General features: G+C 46.7%; 6 protein-coding genes across 6 annotated transcripts; 1 reads left to right on the top strand and 5 right to left on the bottom strand.

Moving 5' to 3' along the window:
* Positions 1-1,072: 1,072 nt before the first annotated feature.
* On the bottom strand, positions 1,073-1,931 carry N7511_004288 (alpha/beta hydrolase; the record flags this gene model as incomplete). Its single annotated transcript, XM_057126713.1, has 3 exons — positions 1,073-1,462; positions 1,524-1,846; positions 1,895-1,931. 3 exons carry the CDS (start codon positions 1,929-1,931, stop codon positions 1,073-1,075), a joined length of 750 nt encoding a protein of 249 aa, XP_056985603.1.
* Positions 1,932-3,624: 1,693 nt separating this feature from the next.
* On the bottom strand, positions 3,625-5,283 carry N7511_004289 (MFS transporter; the record flags this gene model as incomplete). Its single annotated transcript, XM_057126714.1, has 4 exons — positions 3,625-3,770; positions 3,822-4,570; positions 4,623-5,006; positions 5,060-5,283. The coding sequence occupies 4 exons, from the start codon at positions 5,281-5,283 to the stop codon at positions 3,625-3,627; spliced, it is 1,503 nt and encodes a 500-aa protein (XP_056985604.1).
* A 955-nt stretch (positions 5,284-6,238) lies between these two features.
* N7511_004290 (uncharacterized protein) lies at positions 6,239-7,858 on the top strand (the record flags this gene model as incomplete). Its single annotated transcript, XM_057126715.1, has 1 exon — positions 6,239-7,858. One exon carries the CDS (start codon positions 6,239-6,241, stop codon positions 7,856-7,858), a length of 1,620 nt encoding a protein of 539 aa, XP_056985605.1.
* Positions 7,859-8,368: 510 nt separating this feature from the next.
* On the bottom strand, positions 8,369-10,774 carry N7511_004291 (uncharacterized protein; the record flags this gene model as incomplete). The annotated part of the gene is made up of 1 exon (XM_057126716.1): positions 8,369-10,774. One exon carries the CDS (start codon positions 10,772-10,774, stop codon positions 8,369-8,371), a length of 2,406 nt encoding a protein of 801 aa, XP_056985606.1.
* A 2,232-nt stretch (positions 10,775-13,006) lies between these two features.
* Positions 13,007-14,571, bottom strand: N7511_004292 (glycoside hydrolase family 18 protein; the record flags this gene model as incomplete). The annotated part of the gene is made up of 6 exons (XM_057126717.1): positions 13,007-13,105; positions 13,161-13,717; positions 13,767-13,836; positions 13,887-13,946; positions 13,999-14,370; positions 14,431-14,571. 6 exons carry the CDS (start codon positions 14,569-14,571, stop codon positions 13,007-13,009), a joined length of 1,299 nt encoding a protein of 432 aa, XP_056985607.1.
* Positions 14,572-16,632: 2,061 nt separating this feature from the next.
* On the bottom strand, positions 16,633-17,408 carry N7511_004293 (uncharacterized protein; the record flags this gene model as incomplete). Its single annotated transcript, XM_057126718.1, has 2 exons — positions 16,633-17,183; positions 17,237-17,408. The coding sequence occupies 2 exons, from the start codon at positions 17,406-17,408 to the stop codon at positions 16,633-16,635; spliced, it is 723 nt and encodes a 240-aa protein (XP_056985608.1).
* Positions 17,409-21,507: the final 4,099 nt, after the last annotated feature.

Below are 21,507 nucleotides of genomic sequence, written 5' to 3' on the forward strand. Positions count from 1 at the left end.
TCTCCCTTGGACTGAGTCCGAGGAAGATAACCTCGAACCATGGTTATCTGAATACGACTGGATGTCATGGAAAGAAATGGCCAAAGAATACTCCAAGCAACACGATAAAGACAGATCATTCGAGTCGCTGCGAGGCAAACTCCATCAGCTTCGTAAAGGGATTAGAAGACGGCGACCGATCTCAGACAGAACGACTTCACAGGCCCGTACCAGAGCCCGTAGGACTCCATACCGAATGCAGAAGCTTCCGCAGGGCTTTCCTCCTCGCCCTCCTACATTCCGACTAAGATCTCCCCAGATCCATGGGCTCGTCAGCTACTGCCGCAGGTGCATCAATATGGGAGCCCACGCCACAAGGCTTTCGCACCGGCCTCGCACAATGAAGAAGATTCCCAGCCAGCAATTTCATCAAACAATGCCATGCCGGGTAGGTCAAGATACAACCAGCATGATTCTCGCTTTGATAATGACTGACTGCCTTCTCAGTTTACATAAGCCCTAAGCCCGTATTCCGACGATGTGAACAGCCGAGATTTATCTCAAAATTTGGAGGATGATCTGCCGCATGCGCATTTCTCACAGGGACGAGGAACCGTGACACACGCGGAGGGGCAAGGTTGAAAGTGTAACCAATGACGCTTTGTGAGCGAGATAGAGATGTAATTTAGGAACGGGTGTCTACAACAATTACTAAGAAATATGGATATATATGATATGTAGTCTCATGTATTCTTTCCGTTCACTTTCCTTGGGTCGTGCGCGCGGGCTAAGACCAACAGAAGATTGATCCTATTCAGTCGCATCTTCATGAAGTGTTCGGGTATTGAATCTGTGTTTCCTGGAATATTGTGATTCCGAAGCTTTTGGGGGCCGAGGTTGTCGCCATAAGCAAGGCCTTGGCAAACCCTACAATATCTATGGAAATTCTCTGTATCGACTCATAGTATCTCCGTGTATATCTCCAGTGCAAGGTGGCGGTGTGTGAATTGAACACCTAGTAGAAAGTGCAGCTGAATTTGCGTCTGGCGATTGCTAGTCAAAACCTAATCCTCGCAAATCCAGTGTCTTCACTTCAAATAATATTAGTATTTGGTACATATGCATGCCGAAAATGGCCCACACGCTTTAGTTTTGGGTAAATCATATCAATATCCTCCCAGCCCTCCTGGACCTCTTCATAAAGACCAAATACTTCTCTCAAAAAGCTCTGAAGAGATTGGCTGAAGCTCATAAAATCTTTGTTTTGGGGTACATAGTGACCGCCGAAAAATTCATAGAACCATGGGTATGAGCAATGTCGTGCGAGGTTCCGTGTCTGTGCGGGAGAAACCGTTGAATCCAATTCGCCGACGGCGTGGAATATCGGAGTCACAATGTTAGGAAAATAGAAACCTTCATAGCACTTGTTCTCTAACTTGAAGCCGCTTAGACATATTGCGAATTGTAACTGCGAATGGCGTCTCTAGAAAAGTCCAGTCAGATGTGGGATTCTTGCCAAACAACATATTTAGATCTCCACAAACAGTTTGCTTTTTCTCCAGCATTGAAGTAACGATGGCGGTCATAGCGGCACCCGAGGAAAACCCAACTATGCCGCTAAAAGGACCATCTTGTTCAAGGGTATCAAGGATGTGCTGAATTGACCGCTCCAACCCGTTGATCTTATCACTATCAGGCTCACCATAGCCCCAGACCTTTTGGTCCCTGATAAATTTGTCATCGGGGTAAGCCGGTAGCACACCGGAAAGAAACTGGAATTCAAACACTATTTCTTTAGACAGAGCGCAAAAAGCTTCTCGCACGTAGCGAGTTTTTGGCTTGAAGATGTCTGCAGATTGTCCATGTCCTAATATCTTGTTAGCTCATACGAGAGAATGTATTTAATATAAAATACCATGAAGCATTAGGATTTTGTGAAAAGTAGTGGACATTGCGACGCTGAAATTAGAAGACACTAACAGCGTAGAGGGTCTTATAGGAAATTTCTTTGGTTGATGTGGCCGTTATATACATAAATTTCGTGAAAAGCTGTTTGTTCTTCATGAGAGCTGGAATGATAGTCTCATTGCGTTACTACTAACCTCGATATGTCTGTCCATTTTCTTGAACACCGGTATCTGAAAACGACAGAACGTTGGTTGTTATGCTGTTTTACCCATCATGGATTAAATGGCATTTTGGTTGCTCTCGCCACGTATGAGGCTACGCCCAAGTTATTCAAAAATGTGTTGTCTCACTTGCACTCAGAACTTTTATTTCACAGGATCAATTGGACAGTGCTCAGTCTTTGGTCTCTGAACGCGGAGGCTTGATGCTCCGCATTGTTCAACATTGTTTTGAGAAAGAATTAAACAGTACCTTGCGGAATTTATCGTGGATTATCTATTGATTAATATCAGTATGCAACGTATGTGGGTGGTGTGAATAAAAATTACAATAAAACCTCGGACTGCTTTTTCAAGTAGTCCAGTCCGGTGTCCGGCAATCTGCTAAAGTGCCTTTGTCCTGTCTGCTCAACTTTTGATCTCGCACCGGACAAGTGATCTCTACTATGTTTCTGAGTTTGTAAAGAATCTGTTTCTTTTTTCAGGGGCTAATTGAAGGGGAATTAGAGTCTATCGGAAACGCTATATGAGCGATCAGGAACGTGTCATAGGTGATGACGAGCGATTGAGAGCTGATCATCCAAGATGATCTTTCAACATGTCAAAACCTTTGAGGATTTGTGGTAATTTCTCTTGAAATGTGCCGAAGGATTAGTGCTCGTCATTGGATTGTGTAAGTAATCTAATGTAGCATGAGCGCAAAGTAATTTGGCTTCCTTCTCATCACCGAGAGACGTCACTATATAATCTTTGTGATCGCTCCGACACGCGATGGTACTTACGCTACGCAAAATATTTGGTAGCCGCAATTTGCCAGTGTTCCACTCTCAGCAGCAGCGAGTTAGTATGACGTCTTGTGCGTCATGCTTCGAGATTCCGCTGACAGTGCACAAGGCATGGCGAGCTTTGAAAAAAAATACATGATTGCTTGTCCTTCTTGTATCTAGCTAGACTATCGTCTTACTGACAGCTGTAAAAGCGGGAGGGTTACACACTAGAGGTCACATTTCACGGCGGCGCTTTGGAAGTCAGTGATGATTGTAGCCGATTTTCATTGGGTCAGACCAGTCGACTCTCCTCAACTGTATGGATCAACTGCCTTCATCCAGTTCTATCTTCGTCCATTATACACAACAGATACGGGAAATGCAGATAGCACGGATTAAATAGTTAGCTACTCTAGCCAGGGATGAATAGTGTTGTGATATGAGGCTGGTACCGATCAGGAACCATGCCGAACCATGGGAATTAATCCCGAAGTATGTATTCGAAGAACCAAGTTGATTGGAAATTAACTTGATCTTTTCGATGTATATATAGCCTCATATTTCCCTCCGAATAAATAAGACAATTTATACCTCTAAACTACAACAAATAGCATCCTCCCCGAACTCGGTTTATATAAAGATCGCTTTGATTTGCAGTAGGAAACAGTCCTGGTAGGACGCTCTGTCCTGAGAAAGACACAGTATAGTATGTACAACGCAAGCTTCTTTTGATACCGAATTCCTAAGAAGCATTACTCTTGCACTTCCACCATGTCAAATTTGCTTAGCGCTCTCAAATGTTCACCACCAATGAAGAAAACCCAAGGAATAGGCAACAGCAGGACAGCGATAAACCCGAGTACGCTCGATGCCCATGCGATCCCAAGCTTCGTATACACTACACTGGAAGTCAGTACTGATTGTCATAGTAACAATTGAAAGTACTCACTCTGAACTGTGAAGAGAGGGAACGCAGCTGCGAAGCCATACCTAGCCAGGCTGTTTGCACTCATTGCGCTCGCCACTATCGAGCCATGGTAAGTGTCGACAATATACTGGGCTGTACTAACAAAGACGCAAATATTCCCCCAGCCGAATAACACAATGGCAGTAACAGGACTCGCCCATGAAACATCAGCGCGTGAAGTCCAGCCAAACCAGAACAGGCTGATGGGTAGCCCAATACTGCCAATCAATGATGGGTAGAGGCGATGTTCTGGTGGAACCCGTCTTCCGTGATAGCATGCCGCCTTGCGACGGTAGATAAATATGTCGCATAACAACACAGTGATGGCACCCAGGAAACATCCAACAACTATGGATAAAAAAACAAGACCGGAAGCCTCGATCTCAAACCCATAAATGCCCTGAAAGACAAGGGGAAATGCAGCAAAGAATGAAAAGAGCGTTGCAAATTCACATGCCACATAGAGGCAAATCAATGCGACAATGGGCTCAGTAAGAATCATTTGAACTGGACGCAGAAGCGCGACAGTGACAAAATCTCGCAGTTTTGTAGAAAGCGGTGCTCGGGGAAAAGACAAGCCAAGCTCCTTGGAGCGCCGGAACTTGATCGCTGGATGGAAGGTCTCTCGAGCGGTGAATGTTGTGATAATGGTACATATGGCAAAAAGCAGCATTGTCCACTGGGTCCAGCGCCAGCCCTTGCGATTGACCAAGAAACTACCAATGACAGGTCTGTATACGTCAGGAAGTCTGTCGGTACCATGGGATGAGGATAGAAACTTGCCCAAGTCCTGGGCCCAGGAAAGGAGTCAGGATAAAGATAGTTGATGGGATAGCCCGAGAGGCGGGCCTGAATGTTTCGTTGATAGTTCCAGCAGCAATGGCCAAAGGAGTCGCGAAGCAAAGGCCAGCGAAAAACCGCAAAACACAGACTGCAGTAAATGTGTTACTGAGACCAACACCAAGTGTGAATGCACTTCCAAGAATCACGGAGCCGATATAGATTGGATATCTACCCAATGTCTCAGACAAGGGCCCTCCCACTACTGGTCCCAGCGCTAGTGCGAACACGTAGAGCGACAAAGGAAGTATTGCGGCCGTGCTGCTGACTCCAAACTCTTCTATGAACTGTGAATGAGCTGGTGACAGTATTGACACGCCAAGTGAGCTTGATTGATAGTTAGAAAACAAAATCTCCACAAACGGGCAAGTTTGGCTCACGTCGTGAATGCCGCTGAGGCAATCATCACCACCTGTTGAACCTTCCATTTTGTCGGCCAATTGTAGGGGTTGTTTGGATCGGCATCCCACTTCCAAATCTCTTGGCCACCTAGCGCGTCTTCCTCGCCGAGTACAGCTTCGGGTTCAAGGGTTGCAAGTCCCTTCCCCTGGGTTTGCGCCCCAAGATTGTTGTTATTGTGCTGTTGGATATTGAGATGAACCATGACGTGTGTCTCAGAAGATCTAGCAGCAGATACTAGCAGCCCGAACAAATAGAATTAACTGGGTGTGAACTTGATGGCCGCTGAACGACAGAGAAGCGGTCTTAATATATAGGCAAAATAATGGTACAAGGTAATGAATCACTTGATGAGGTTTATTAAATGACAAACTGGGAATGCAACTCAAACTGGAAATTTAAATTACACATATAGAGTTGACCCACCACTTTCTTTTGGTTATTTGAAACTAGGTCATCTCATTGGGTGTTTCCGAAACGTACACAGGGTGGGAACGCAACATTCAAATGCTTGGACTTCATGTCGAAAAATAAAATTTTTATTTTGAGGGCATTGTTGATTCGAGATGCTAAGGTAGACAAGCTATAATTTAGGTGCTAAAAGCCAGGTATATTCCCAAGACAAGGAAATAGGGCTATTGTATGTAATGAGCGACCCCCCTGAGACTCAATACTGTGTTTTTAGTTGAACGGGTCATGACTCTCATTATACTGTCATGTCGTTCCTAAGATTTCTATCTACTGTAGGGACATCCAATCACACCTCGCAGTTGTACAGGGAAACAATAGCTGGCACATGGTATCGTTTACAAATAATGCAAAAGCCTAACAGGGTGTCAAACCTCGAGGTTTCCCAATTAATTTCAGGGATTGTCCAGAGTGTTCAATCTGGAAAATGATTAAGACAAGACGATTTTGAACAATTTAGCCAGATCACTGATCCAGCCAAAGGTAGTGGAGATCACAGATCCTTTCCTAAGACAAAAAAAGGGCAATTCGCGAAAGCCTCTTTTACTCTTTTACGTTTCTTTTGCTTTGAGGTTATCTCACAAGACCCCTGCAATAACTCCTCGCCAGCCGAGTCCGAATACGATACTGAGAATTGGTCAACCTTATAAATACCTTGCGGCAGCTTAGCCATTCGTTTCAAGCTTTCTGTCATGTTTCTTCTCTCTGTTCCACCTGAAATTACCCTTCTCATTGCAAATAATCTTGATTCCCTGAAAGATCTTTCCAGCTTCTCACGAGCTAGCAGGAAGCTGCACAACCTCCTCATCAATGAGATGTACCGACGGAGTGTCCGCTTGGATGGTGGATCGGCTCTTTTGTGGTACGCAAGTCGTGGAGACGAACTCGGAATTCGAAATATGCTCCGGGCAGGGGCGAATGTTAACCTCCGGTCGCCAAATCGGGCACAGTCGACAGCGCTACTAAAAGCTGTTGCCGCCAAGCATACCCATGCTGTACAAATCCTTCTGGAAAATGGGGCTTTGCCAGATGCGGTCGATGCGAGGTCCAGAAGGCCCTTAGCTCTGGCGACAAATGGCCGTAGCAATGTGGACATCACTAAGCTGCTCCTAGATCATGGTGCCAGGGTCAATTCCGCGGCGCTGGACAAACATGCCCCACTCCTTGAGGCTGTAAGGTCAAACCAGGAATGTAAAGTGGAGTTACTTTTGAAACATGGGGCTGATTCACACGTTGTGGAAGGCAGGACTGGCATGAATCTCCTACATATTGCGGCTTGGAAAAACGCTACACCCGGAATCATGAAGAGACTCATAGATACTGGTATCCAAGTGGAGTCCCAAGACTATCGTGGAAGGACGCCTCTTCAAGTAGCAGCTGAACATTCCTGCACACGTGCTGTGCGCGTGCTACTACATCTTGGCGCCAATCCAAACTTCACGGACATGAGGGAAGGGTGGACTGCAATTTTCTATGCTGCAACAAGGCCCAGCAACCCCCGAAATGACAACAAAACTATTATTCAAACACTCGTTATGCATGGATCCGAGCTTGAATTCAGGAACCCTGATCAGGCGACACCTCTACTGCATGCGATCTCACAGGGTGCATTCAAACAAGCGCAGGCGCTCATTGAATGCGGCGCTAGTATTATGGCTAGGAATGCCCATGACGAGACCGTTCTTCACCTGGCGGCTTCGTCCTGTTCGTTCTGGTGTTGTCCTCCCAGCATGATTGGCTGGCTTGTCACAAGCGGAGCCGATGTGAACTGGGCCGGCGGCCAGCATAGAGAAACACCAATATTCTACGCTATCAGTCGAAATTATAAGATCAAAGCTGAGGAATATGTCCGAGCTCTGCTGTCGCTTGGAGCCGATGTTCACTTCCGAAACGACGATGGGCTCACACCTCTTTCCTTGGCTGTACGCACTGGATCTATGGAGTTAACAAAGATGTTACTTGAACATGGAGCATTCCCAAATACGAGAGACAAGCAAGGCAAAGGTCCTCTGCATCATGCTGCTGAAAGTAGGAACGTTCATAATATCGTAAAGCTTCTCCTTCAAAATGGAGCCGACGTGAACTCTCAGGACAACTTTGGATACACGCCATTACATCGAATAATTGCGAAAGAGACGGCATGGGAAACAGTTGGAGACATGCTGAAGGCTGGAGCTGAGCGTTGCGTGATTTCTAATGATGGAAAATTCCCTCACGACATGGTTCCTGATGGTCCTTGGGCGGAAACAAAACGCCTCTGGATCCGGTTCTACATGCCCATGGCTCCCTCTACACCGTCCAATTCTACATAAAACACCATCACATTACCATTCGTGTATCAAACCATAAGTTCGAAGGATTGATTATAATTGGGCCTAGTTATAATCGATGTCTTAAGATGAAGATCGCAAAACTGCGGTTTATACAATATAATAACGTGCATATTATCCTCGATATAGTTCTCTTACAGGATTGGCCTGAGACAGATGACCAGGTCCTCCAGCGGCCTAATAGTATCCCGGCCTTGGTTTCTATTGCAGCTTCGATTCGCATTGACTTAGGCAAAAAGACGTTCCTAGCTTGTGTCATCTTTTGGCAGATTGCTTATCACAAAATAGAGGTGATTTACAGCAAAGCCGCGCACTAAGATACATACAAGACTTCTGTGACTGCCATTGAATTCAAGAATACTGCAGTATGTACAGACAGCACAACTTTTGGTTTTCATTTGTTAAAATTAAAGCTTTTTGCCTGCGCAGTACATGCCTGTAGGGCATTCCGCAATACTAGCTACGTTTTGGCGTCGCGTTATCGAAGCACGTCTAGTCCCACCCTAGCGAATTTTCCGCCATTTTCGGCGCGCTGATATTTTGAGAGCGAGCATTTCCACGGCTGCCCTGGCTGTGGACGCGCCGACTCGAAATTGAATCACCCTGGCCCATGTGATTCACAGTAGAGCCGGAGCGCTGGTGAAACCGCTTCCTTCTGCGATAATGACGGGAAACCCATAACATACCAACACCGTAAGCGCCAGCACCGGCCACAGCCCCGATGCCAACTCCTATGGAGCTGGTGTTGATCTTGAAATTACTGGCTGAGCCATCGCTGTTGATACTACCACTCACCGGGCCACTGTTGCGACCACTGCCGCTGCCGCCGCTGCCGACGGTTGAGTTGCTGTCACCAATGGGATAGTTACCAGAAAACTCGAGTGGAATTGTCGGATCAACCATGGCCATTAGTGACTTGATACTTTTATTTGTCTGGTTGTAAAGAGCAGAGTTAGGGTTGACCTTGAGACTTCTTAGTGTGTTGACCGTGTCACGAGGGAAGTAGAAGATCGCAAGGGTTGCGTTATAACCGACGGTTTGCCAGTTAAAGTAAGGCTGAAGTGCAAACATCACTGGGATATCTTTGGCAAAGTGAGTTGGCAAAGCATTCTCAATAGCCTGAGGGGTGTAGTTGAAGATCTGTGATGATGACAGAGGGGTTGTTGCAACAAATTGCCACGGCAGCTGGCTGTCAAATCCAAGCTGAAGCAGGATAGAGTCGGACGGAACCTCGGTAACTTCGTCCGATGGGATGATAGAGCCAGGAATAGGAGTTTCCTTCGGCTTCTCGGCCAAACCGGAGGCCGAGCTTTCGATGGCTGGAACGCTAGGCAGTAAAAGGAGGGTAGATGGCATCCAGTCATTATCGTCGGAGTTGATAGGCGTGACCAGTTTAGATTGAAAAGCCTCGGTATTTACACGGAGCTTGGTTAAATTCACATCGCTGGTTGATCCATGTAGGAAGACAGAAGTGGTGGGAGAATCGCTCTTAGAAACAGAGGCGGTGATTCCCTGGAGTGAAGCTGACGCGGTGCTAAAGTATGTGCTAATGCCAAAGCCAGTGCCAGGGCTGTTGACAGATGTCGAAGCAATTGGGGAATAACCCGAGTTGAAGAACTTTGGTATTGGGATCGCTGCACTGGTGGCGGTTGGGGTAAGGAAAAAGGCAGTAGCACTATCTCCCAACTTCAGAGCAGGAGTGGGAAGGATCGACTTTGAAAACAACACATTGCCGTCGAGCATCGAGGCTGTCATAGTAAGAGCAGTGAAACTAGCCTCTGGGAAACCAGTACTAGGCAAAGATCCTACGCCGGATGGGTCTTTGTCGAGCATTCCACTAGAGACTGAAGTCTCAATGGGAGAGGTAGTGAGTGAGAGCAAGAGAGTTGCGGAAGCAAGCAAGGCGTCTGGAGCGTTCGACAGACTGAAAGCGGTAGAAGATGACCTTGAGGTGTCCGAGGTGCTGCTTCCAGTTGATGCCTTATCAGTCAGGCCCAATGGGTCAAAGAATTCCGATTCGGAGCTTGTCATAATCTGGCCTAGAAATTTGCAGTTGCTGGAGTTGCTGCAGCTGGCAGTTTGATTGCTAGGGTAGCTGACTTTAGTGAGCCTCGCAGAGTCAGGTTCACTGGTCGGGGAACCGAGGAGGCTGTCCAGACCCGAATTCAAACTACCCAGCAAGAACGCGGTGGATGTAGCCCGAGCATAGGAACCCGACGTATTTAGCACCTTGACCAAGGGGTCCGTAGAGGGAGTAACAGCAGAGACATTCCAGGACATGGAGCTGCTAGTCGACCCACCAACGAATTTGTGTACACCAGCATCCACGTCACCTACGAGACTGTCGCGGGGCGATGTTGGTATAGTAGATAAAGCAGGTCTCGTTGAAGCAGTGACTAATGAGACAAAAGCTGGCCTCTGCTTGCTTGTAGTTCCCATGTCGGTAAATGCAGTCTCGGAATTCTTGCCAGTCTTGTCAGTACGCGAAACCCTGATTCCCTTGGGCGCTGCATTGTTGGTAGCAGCGGGATCGTCACCAATGATTGTAGTACCTGTGGTACGGTGAGAGACATTGGAGCTTCTAAGGTCGACCGAAGTGGTCTCAGTCATGGAATTTTCCCCTTCCTGACTATGAGCAAGAGATGAACGCTTAGATGAAACCCGAGGTTGAGGGAAAGAGTTCTGGATGGAGACGGGGTCGTTCAGCGCGGCGTTTGGGAGAAAATGGGGACCGGAAATAGCGGTAGGTTGGTCGTTGCGAAGTGTTCGTTTGACTAACCCTTGTTGACACCCACGGGGCCGTTCTATGTGTGCTTGGGGGATATCTTGGGCTAGCACGATCTTCATTCCATATATAAAGAGAAAAGTGATGAAACTGGAAATGGCTTCGGAACGCATATTGAAACATAATACATATACGTCGCCCGGATCCCTTGCAAAGACGAGATATTTAGCCTGTCACAATTATATGAATAAATCGATTCTGAAAGCGAAATTTGAGGCTTCCAAATTTCTGATTGCTGGGAACTGTAGGTGCAGTTAGGCACATCCCATTTGGATTCGGAACTTGAGGGTCTGTAAAGTATCGGATTGACCGCAGGCTTGTCCTAAACCAGCAAGCCGATGCTTACAAGGTTGGAATGAAGCGCAAAGTAGTTCACTTGGTGCTTCAAGATGAAAACACTGCTTATGCGCTCACTTTCTTTCTTCGAGGCGCCTTGATCGTCTGTTCGTAGGTTGATGCTCTTGATCGGATTTTCTTTTGCGAGTAACTTGTCGAAAAGGTTGTGGTGATGGATTGTCGTTATTAAGATGGTTAGGGCTTTCATGGCTGTTTCGAAGGCCTCCTGCTGTAAGCCTCGTTAGTAAAACAGAATTACAGGAACCTTTTTATCGCTTTGATATACACACTTTCTTCGCTTTTTGTAGTATGAGCGGCTTCACTTGTTTTCTCCTCTCCACAGGCACAGGTGGCTGAATCAGAACCAATGGAACAAGTGCTATCGAAACCTTGGCCGCGTAAGGTTTTCAAGGGCGTCAAAACAGAGGGTGAATCCGTGAATGCAGGTGCATTACATGGAACGGGATGGCCTCCACCTGCCACATTTGCCCAAAACTCAGGTGTACTCAACCGCACAGTATCTCCATCAGAGTCGTTTTCTTCTAATTTGTATTGCTTGCCAATGCTGTCGCCATCATCGATAAGGATAGGGTTGGAGGCAGAGCCTGACATCTCGGAGTTAGCCATTGCACCTCGTTTTTAAACAAAACTGGAACAGCTTGATGTCTCTGGGCTTAGGCGCTAGGAAAAGCGAATCTATTGTCACCGGTCAAAAAACCGCTCTCTTTCACAGATGAATTACATACCCAAACTCTTATGATGAGTCTGTGAAGAAGTCGTGTGACAAGCCGGTCAAATAACAGCGGCTATTACCAGTGTAATTATATAGTTCGATTTGAAAAGTAAGTGGCCTGAAATCAAGGGCCTTGTTGGCAGGTGGCTTGCCAATGAGTGGGCCCGGCAGTTCTATAGATATAGGTTCCTAGGAGATTTGATCGGCCTTTCATGTACCAACAAAATAAGACGATTATATGACTATGTGCCTATAGGCTGGTGGAAACTGCGAGAACGAATTGACTCAGGTACAGTAAACTGACGGTTAGGCATTCCTAGGAACTCCAGACTCGAGTCCATCTATTTGCCCACTCCAGCATAAAATGCTTCTACTTGTCGCTGTGGTCACTTCTAGGAACAATTTTGAAGGGAAATAGCTCCGGAACAGTGCCGTTTCCCGAAGAGAAATCTCTAGGAATTAAATTGCCTTCTGGAAGACTGTCACGGACATACATGAAGGATAGAGATATGATCTACGCGGGACCCGCATGGTGTATATGGGTTCCCCTGAACGCCAGGAAGCCACCTTTCCTTTGCATCCTCGCGCTACGTCTTGTATCTAGAGTCAACTTCAGCCCGAGAAACTACCTGCCTCTATGTATACGTGAGACCCTCACACATCTGTTAGTAACTTCTGGGAAAATGCCACCAAGAAAGGTGCTGCTCAATATATAGATAATTTCCCAATCTCCTTTTTTGGACTATCACAAGTATGGTGTTTCTAGGGGTGCCTAATATCATCCTCAGTTTACCGACCTGAATTAATTCTCACGGTTTTCAGCAGCTTATGGACACAGCCATAGTTTTTTCCCCTGACCCTTAGCCACCCACCAAACGATATTGCTTAGGAGCTCTTGAATCATTGCAGCTCAGAGAGACATAATATCACACCTAGGATCCCAAAAGTTCTCATAACATTAGAGAAAAGTAAAAAATTCTGGGATTTTAAGCTTCTTGGTCGCCACCGATACGAGGACAATTGCGAGCTGAGCAAATCAACGTGCAAACTTATGCGCTCTTTCCTGGCAATCTGGCAGCGTCCGTACCATGCCAAGGATGAAAGATCTTTTTTATTCGGCGGAACAAGTCATTGTGACCAGGCACAAAAGCCAGTCTCATCAAGAATCAAGAAAATTTAGATAGCTCGCACAATGTAAAAGCCCCAAATTCCCACAGCCAAGGTTAGGGAAATTTTGTCCCAAGGGATGGAATAGCAACAGAAAAGCATAGAAAAATTAGAAGCCGGCCTTCAGATTGTCATACTTGGAGGCGGGATAGCTCAGCTGATTCTCGCTCTTGTCCAAAGCGCCAGTGCCTCCAAGGGTCTCCACAACCTGCAAAGTTCAAAATCAGTACGATGGCCATTTATCAAATATGAACGAAACGTACTGTGGCGACCAAACTGCCATCACCTTGTTTGTCACCGCTGAGCTCCCACCACATACCACCACCAAGGCCCTTAGACTTGATGTACTCGCCCTTCTTACGCGCAATCTCAGGGGTATCATAGCTGATGAAGAGATGCGAGTCTGAGTTATAGCAGTAGCTAGCAGCTTCTTGGTCCAGAGTTGTGACCGCGCAGTAGGGCTGGGGCAGAGCCTTATAGTCCCACACACCGTTCTCCCAGCTCCCAGCACCAACACCATTGGATGGTTGACCAGGGCCGTTTGTGTCAGTGAAGGCCCGGCCGTATAGAGGCATACCCAGGACAATCTTGCCACGGGTAACTCCATGCGATGTGTAGTAATTGATTGCTTGGTCCGTGTTGAACGGAGTACTGGCGGGGTTGCCACTGGATGCATAGAGATTGGCAGCGTGGCCAGCAACGACTCCTCGGCATCCGGCAGCAGTGTCCCAGCATCCGGCATAATCGTAGGCCATCAAGTTCCAGAAGTCAAGGTACTGATCCATTTGGGCAAGGTGCTCTCTCTGGTAGTTGGAAGGGCCTGGAATTGGGGTTAATTATTTGAGATGTTTCAAAGGAACGGCACGTACCAGCAGGGGATGCAGTAGTCAGTAAGAAATGATAGCCCCCTACGTTGGTCGAGCTATACGAATCAAGGGCCTGAAAGCATTGATGTCAGTAGTGTCAGCAAAAGATAAGCATAAAAATACCTCACGAAGACGACGTAGGGTATCAACAAATTGGCCCGCTTCTTTATCATTGGCAGGGTACTATCTGATATCAGCATCAAACGCCGTCAAGTAAGATAACAAACTCACTCACTTCAAAATCAATATCAATACCGTCAAAGCCCAGGTTCTTCAGCAGTTCGACAGAACTATTAGCGAAATTCTGGCGTCCCAACTCAGTCTCAAAGGCTGTTCTGAGGTTGGAAGAATAGTTCCATCCTCCAATCGACAGAAGAACCTTGAGCTTACGGTTTTTCTTCTTGAGTAGAAAAAGCTGCTTGAGACAGCCATAGACATTGTTCCCGGTATCAGCCCAGGAATCAGTGGAGTAATGCTTGTCAGTGTCTGACCAAGTGTCCGACAGGATTACCTCACCAGAGGTATGAGCATTGGCAAACGCGTAGAGAACATGGGTCAGTTGCTCAGCAGGGATATCTTGAGCCTGGAAGTTGCGAGCATAAATGCCCTGATGATGTTGAGTTAGTTGCTCTGATCTAGTGGGGGCGTATATAGATGAGACTCATACCCAGTTCACAAAGTAGGCCACAGAGCGATATCCATTAACGTCACGAGTAGCAATGTCAGTTGCATTGATCTTGGTCAAGGAAGGATTGTAGGCATTGGCCAGCTGCGCCAGACCCAGCATAAAAGGAAGGACAAAGTGCATGGTGAAGAACTGTCGAAGCTGTGTCCGATGGCATGGGTCGGTCTAGCAAGCTCTGGGAAACGAGAGTCTTGTCGTTAATGGCTTTGAGACAGCGAGAAGCCAGATTAGTTGTACTCGAGGTCGTCAGACAATCTCCTGGTCATCTTGCCATACAGTAGGGCATTATCAACCCTCAATAAAGTTCACAAAATTGCAGCGTCCATACCATCACTATGCCATTTATTATGAGAGTAGACCACAGTGCATTCCGTCACACTCTTTAGACAAGCCCACATGTGCGTCCTCTGAGCATTATTGGAATGGGATATCGCCACTTGAATGCCATCAATAAACTGCACGGGTCTGTCGCTGCTATCTAACACGATCGGCTTATCGCTTCCTCCAGCGTCACCACAGACTCCACCACAGGCTCCTCTTCGTAGTTCTGGAAACTATTTTTTAACAAGTATAGTTCCAAAAAGCTAAGATCTGCCCTTGGGAGAGGCATTTTTCCTTGGTCTGTTACATCTAGTTCGTGTTCTGTTCATTTGCTTCGATCTGGCGAAATGTCGACTTTCATGCTGTGCGAACGTCTTGGAACCAGTTAAAGTCTGTTGAAATTTGATCCGTTCTACCTCCAGCATAACCAGCCTGGGGCAGATTGAGTGCCACTTGCTGTGATTCCTTTGATTTTGCCCTGAGGCCAGTGACTAAGGGGTGTAAAAAATGATACCTAAAGGGCGGGTGAGGAGTCGAATGGTTAAGCGAGCCCATTCAGGCACCTCTTTGACACATATATTACACACGGACTGGTCAGGGTATAAGTGACCGTGTGGTGAAATCAAAATAAACTGGCCTCCATAAGACACTGCTATGTTGACGAAGATTGTGTTCGTCCGTGATCGCCAATCAACTGAATATCCTTCATACATGCATAGATATTATATTATTTTTACGTCTTACACATGTCAAAATTAGCTGTTCAGATTATCTTGCTATACATGTTCTTGGTTCGACGGATGGAGCTTTGGTAATGAAATGTACTGTACAATCGATGGATAACAAGAATGTATAACATTTACTCGCTCATGCCCCAATAGAGATCCGATGGCATCCAATCTCCTAGACGGAAATCTATCGATCGCTCAAGGCTGCTAAAGGTACAGTCAGATGGATGAATGATATCATTTACCCTGACCTCTCACTTTTGGTGATATGCAGGATATAGCAACTATAGATATGCTTGTATGTAAATGTGTAATGTCCCACTTCCTGAAAACGAAGTTGGAGCCTCGTCAAGGTCTATCGTGGCCCAGGTGCCATTTAAGACATTAGGCTGCCCTCATAGCGCGCGACTTTTCAATCTTTGTGACGCCTCAGCGAAGTCTAGTACGGCCTTGACCGTCCTAGCTCGCGATACAATGTCTGGCTTACCTCTCTCACCTTCGGTTGAGCCTTTCAGCAGACTCGACACGTCGTTGAACGCGTCTCCAGCTTTACATTGAAGTGGTTCAGTCATGTCTTCGGCAAACGTCAGCGAACAGAAAATGAAAATGTGTCAGGATGAGCGATTGATGTACTGGCTGAAGTGTTGCGCGATCATGGGTGGTGAGTGACAGGGTTCGAGGAATTTATTAAATTGCTCAAAGTTTGGTAAAATATGTATTTCGTAAGCAACCTCAAAAATCGAATTGTTCGCATATTTTGGTCCCCTGCTCGCCGTCCACTCAATAAATCAAAATAAAAACATAGATTTAGCATCCTGTAAACGGTCAGAAGGCTCTTGTACAAAAGACGTTGTGGACAAGGATCTAGGTCCATATATTTGCTCTTTGTATGTTTAACTTCAATGCAAAATGGGATGTAAGAAATAGTCATTCAGCTCTTGCATAATGTGCATTTATAGTTCCATCTATAGTGCAAGATATGATGAGAGAAGCTGCCAGCAAACACAACAACACTAAACCTGATAATCTCTAATTAGCCGGCAAATTGCACTGGCAATGCGATATTGATATACATGTACCTCGGACAATCATATGTAGCTAATGGATGCATGCTCAGCGTGCAGTTCTACCCACATCAGATGACTGCAGATTTGCAAGAGCATGCGCATGCCGGGGTAGGCGTGAGAGTTGGAGATTGCTCTGCAAGGGGTGTCTCAGTGGCAAATTTACCGGCTGAAGTTGAAGCCAAAGATTCACTATTTGTAGATGTAGATGTGAATACCGGAGTTGGAGATTGATCTGCAAGGGGTGTCTCAGTGGCCGATTCACTGGCTGAAGTTGAAGCCAAAGATTGACTGTCTTTAGGCGTCGGGGTGAATATCGGGGTAGGAGATAGATCAGCACGGGCTGTTTCAAAAGTGGAAGTGCCAATTGCAGTTGAGAACGAGGTCTGACTGCCTGTAGAGATCGGCGTAGTCGCCTGAGAGGAAACTGTGTTACCGACGCTACATCCGCTGGGTACTTCAAGACCGTTTTCTAGCATACAACTAGACGTGTCTCCCTGTCGGTTGAGGAAAGAAACAGTGCCGTTTTTGTTGACTGTCACCCAAGCAACCTGCTCTCCATTTTCAGTGCCACATATATCAACTTTCACCGACTTATCGTCGGAACCAGCACCAATGAAACCTGAAGGGTGTTAGGCACGGCCTGAGGGCCTTCGATTGAAATGTCGTACTCACTCGAGCAATCTTTTCCTTCCAGCTTAGCAAACGTTGCTGAGTAGCCTGTACAGGCGTGGTTATTCTGAGACCACACTCTACAGTTGTTCTCGCCGTCAGTGTCCTCAATGATAGCCAAGTAACTGCCTGTCACAACATTTCCGATGAAGAAAAGGTAATTGAGGAAACGCATGTTGGACTTTGCGCGACTCTAAGTCAAGCAAGTGTGGTGATGTTGGCGACTGGCTGGGGCCGAGAATTATATATGTCTGGGACTGATTACTTCAAAGCTACATTCAATTATTCTTAATGACTGGCCCCTTTGAACCGGTAAAAAAGAGAAAGTAATAAATCAGTAACTTGTGATCGTTTTCTCGTGGGATAGCTCTCATCAGTGCAGCCCACGGACCGATTGATTTGTGCGGAAGCAGGCACTCAGCTCACATGCCGCCGGTGTCACTTCCAAAGTGCGCAAATTTGGGCGAACTGACTTATTTGAACTGAATATTGCCTTACTTGCATTTTAGAGCTAGGTTATTATTTTTGAGCCTTGACGCCCTTGACGCACAGTCCACCACAATTCAGACCTTCTAGTCTTTTAAAAATGTTCTGATTCTGTTGCCCGTGATAAAATTGCATCTATATTCCTCTCGAGGTACTATACGTATCATCGCATGCTTGAACTCATCACAAATCATGATTTGCTTTTGCTAATTTTTGAATGATAATAACTAAGTTCAAAACAGCTAGAACAATGTGAGGGTGCTATTTAGTTCTGGTAGGGCTGTCAATAATAAGCCCATCCAAATATCGCTGGTATTTTCTGCCATCGAAAAGTAAATAGATCCAAGCAACTGTTCTTGCATCGAATCGCCTTATATAGTTCACAGTGCATCTTCTTCATTCTGTTTTCAACTAGGCTCCGTCCTCAAATAAACCTCACTACTATAGTGACCCAGCCGTGTTTTATCTTCTAATCATTCTGCCCGCATCCGCCGAGATAGCTCATGCTGCACTATGCCGGGGAAAAATAAGTCCTCCAGAGGGGGGTTTCCTATTCAAAAAAAAAGCGGAGAGGCTCTGTGTGAGAAGAAGATACAGTACTGTATCTTCATCCACACTTTGCCGGATACCAATCCTCTCCGCCGGTGCACCGATCAGATCAGAAAGTTCAGAAGATACCACCGCTCACCGTTATATCACGTAGCCGATGCGCTTAAGCAGATCGACATGGAGACTTTGGAAACGATTAACCCCTTCACGCTAGCCCCGTGGGCGGAACGCGTTCAGACTGACATTGATGGACAGCACGAGTCCCCGGCCGAAGCAGGCGAGTACGTGCAGACCGCAGTTAGCAGCTCGGCACGGAACGAACTGGTGGGGTTTGGAGTGGCCATCGAGAAGCGGCCACCTCCAATTCGAAAGCTCAAGCATAAAGCGCTGTCCATCACCTTGGCTGCAAGAGCGGAGCAGAATCCATTCTCTGCAGAACTGGCAGCCATGGCACACGTATTGGGCACGCTGGCGGGGCTGAAAGACCACACGATCACACTGCTCACAAGCAACAAAGCGGCGGTTCTCACGCTGAGGAATCCCCGACAACAATCCGGCCAGGAGTTCGTGTGTCGGATATACAAGTCGATTAAGAAGTTGCAAAGAAACGGGAATCGTGTCAAATTCCGCTGGATTTCCACCAGTGAAGACAACAAGCTGCTAGGTCTGGCTAAAGCACAGGCGCGAGCCGCAACGCAACAAGATGCCCCCTTACAAAAACGCGCCCCGAGAATGAAATCAACCACACTTAATCTCGCACGGTCTCAGGCAGTCCCTGGACATAGCCTGCCAATGAACGTTGGGAAACACGCCAAACGAATACTGTAGATGCAGCACTTCCAGGAAAACACACACGACTGCTGTATGATCGCTTATCGTGGAAAGAAGCGACTGTGCTAGCCCAACTCCGGACTGGCATGGCTAGACTCAATGGGTATCTCAATCAAATCAATGTAGCAGAAACGGACCAATGCGATTGCGGACAAGCGAGAGAGACCGTGGAGCACTTCCTCTTCCGATGTCGGAAGTGGACTGCCCACCGGACGGAAATGTTACAATGCACCCAGATTCACCGCGGAAATATTTCCTTCTTCCTAGGAGGGAGACAGCCTTCTGATGATCAGAAGTGGATGCCAAACCTAGAGGCAGTACGGGCCTCTATACGTTTCGCCATTGCGACAGGCCGACTCGAGGCCACTTAAACATATCGACCAACACAACTCCCACACCCCCTCTTTCGACCCTACTCACCCATCACCTCGTGCTACAAACGGTAGACGCGCTTCAACTGCCGAAGATAGGATGTTGAACACTTGGAGAAGCGCCTTCAAGTCAGCCTACTAACAAACTACTAACCCACGAGAATCCGCTGCGATACGAGCATCTGAGACGACATACTCTGAATGCAATCATGTATGGGCTCTGATGAGACACAGTACTGTATATATTATGAAATGTATAGTAGATCAGCGATAGTTGCCCTTTCGGCTTAGCCGCCGGGCGTTAATGAATTGTTTGTTTGTTTGTTTGTATATATTATGACATGTATAGTAGATCAGCGATAGTTGCCCTTTCGGCTTAGCCGCCGGGCGTTAATGAATTGTTTGTTTGTACTGTATCTTTGAATACAGAATATCTGAGCAATACTTACCAAGGGAGCTCATCGCTTCACCTAAGGAAATGCAGGAAGTAGTAGCTTATCAGGACCCATCGCCGCTCTCGTTGTTAGGCTGTTCTTGTGACGCGCGACTGCGAAACCTCTGTGACACCTAAGCGATATCCACAGCTCGTACTGTCTTGGCTCGCGAGACGGTGTCTGATTTACCTCTCTCACTTTCATTTGAGCCTCCCAGTAGACTCGATTTATTCATTGACTAGGAGATTCTGAACCACCGAAGATGTTTGTGAAGGCAGTTTAAAGACCGGTTTCGTGCATCGCGTTTGATTCGCATGCCAAACTCTCAAACAATGGATAATGTATCTATCAGTGTCGAGATCCACTCATCTTAAAGTAGTTTGATCAGCGTGAAATTCATTCAATACAATTTATGTATTTAGGAAGTGCAGTGCTGGAATTGATCTAGTTTACCTCACCATTTTGAGTACATCATCTTCGTGAGTAAGCGTCCATAATGAGTTATATTATCCCCGCGAGGCTGGTGAGCTAATAGTACTTGTCAAGTCCCGTAATTTTTATACAAAAAAGCTATACGCGCCCACGTTTGAGAGTAGGAGCAAGCTTCCTGCCGCCCTCACTGCCCTAAGCCCCGTGAGGTGACTTTTGTGCTCACTTTGGTAACGTGCAGCACCTCTCCGCGGTGCTAGGGACCAATACTCGGTGATCGTACGGTATTGAGGACGCTATGGCTTGCATAAAATCTAATTACTATCTCGTTACCCTTGATATGCGCACTGAGTCATAGCCACGTGATACACATGACTTGTCGGAACAATAGATCACGTGGTAAATGCTTAGTCATTTTCTTTGGTTATTGTACCACATAAACTGCTGTGGGGGAGACTAGCAAAAATGACTCATCCCATTGGTAAATGCTTTCGACCCCTGATTAACTTACATGTTTAGAGATGACCAAGCAAGCAACGCTCGAGAGACAGAGAGATGATTGGAGCGCGACCGCAAAATGCCATCTAATGGTACGGCCATTGAATTCAACATGCATAGCTCAGTAACATTCGAGTCTTGAGCGGCGAGCTTTAAAGCCTCTGTGGACTAGTGATCGGTCAAATGTATTTCCGAGTCGCTTTGTTACTAATGGCGCGACCTTCCTGAGCGCTGCCCTTTTATTCCCATGCTTGTAATCGGCATCTCTATGGACACTGCAGTGCTGTCATGGCTGACGATGTCTTAGAAAGCCTGCTAAAAGAGAGTCCCATTGGAAATGGACTCGATGATTTTTGTGCATCTTTCCTTACGATCTGTGAAGGGAACAGCCTGGCCTGCACACCAGACGCGGTCAATCATCCCATGTGTTGGCTTGGGAGTGAAAAACCTTTCTAGCCGAGCAATTCAATCCTCCCCTGATTGGGAGCAGTGCTTAGCTCTACACCTTTTCGCAAAGTTGACGTTCATGAGGACCTCTGCTGTCGCGGGATACTGGAGGCATCTCTACCCGAACTCCGTTCCATTGTTTAATCCAATAAACAATTCTCTCGGCAAATGACTGATCCAAAACCGGTCGACTAAGCGCGCTGCAAACTTTGCAGCGTTGGTGGTATAC

The sequence above is a fragment of the Penicillium nucicola genome, assembly GCF_028828085.1.
Source record: "Penicillium nucicola strain IBT 29836 chromosome Unknown utg000003l, whole genome shotgun sequence".
Classification (NCBI taxonomy): Eukaryota; Fungi; Ascomycota; class Eurotiomycetes; order Eurotiales; family Aspergillaceae; genus Penicillium; species Penicillium nucicola.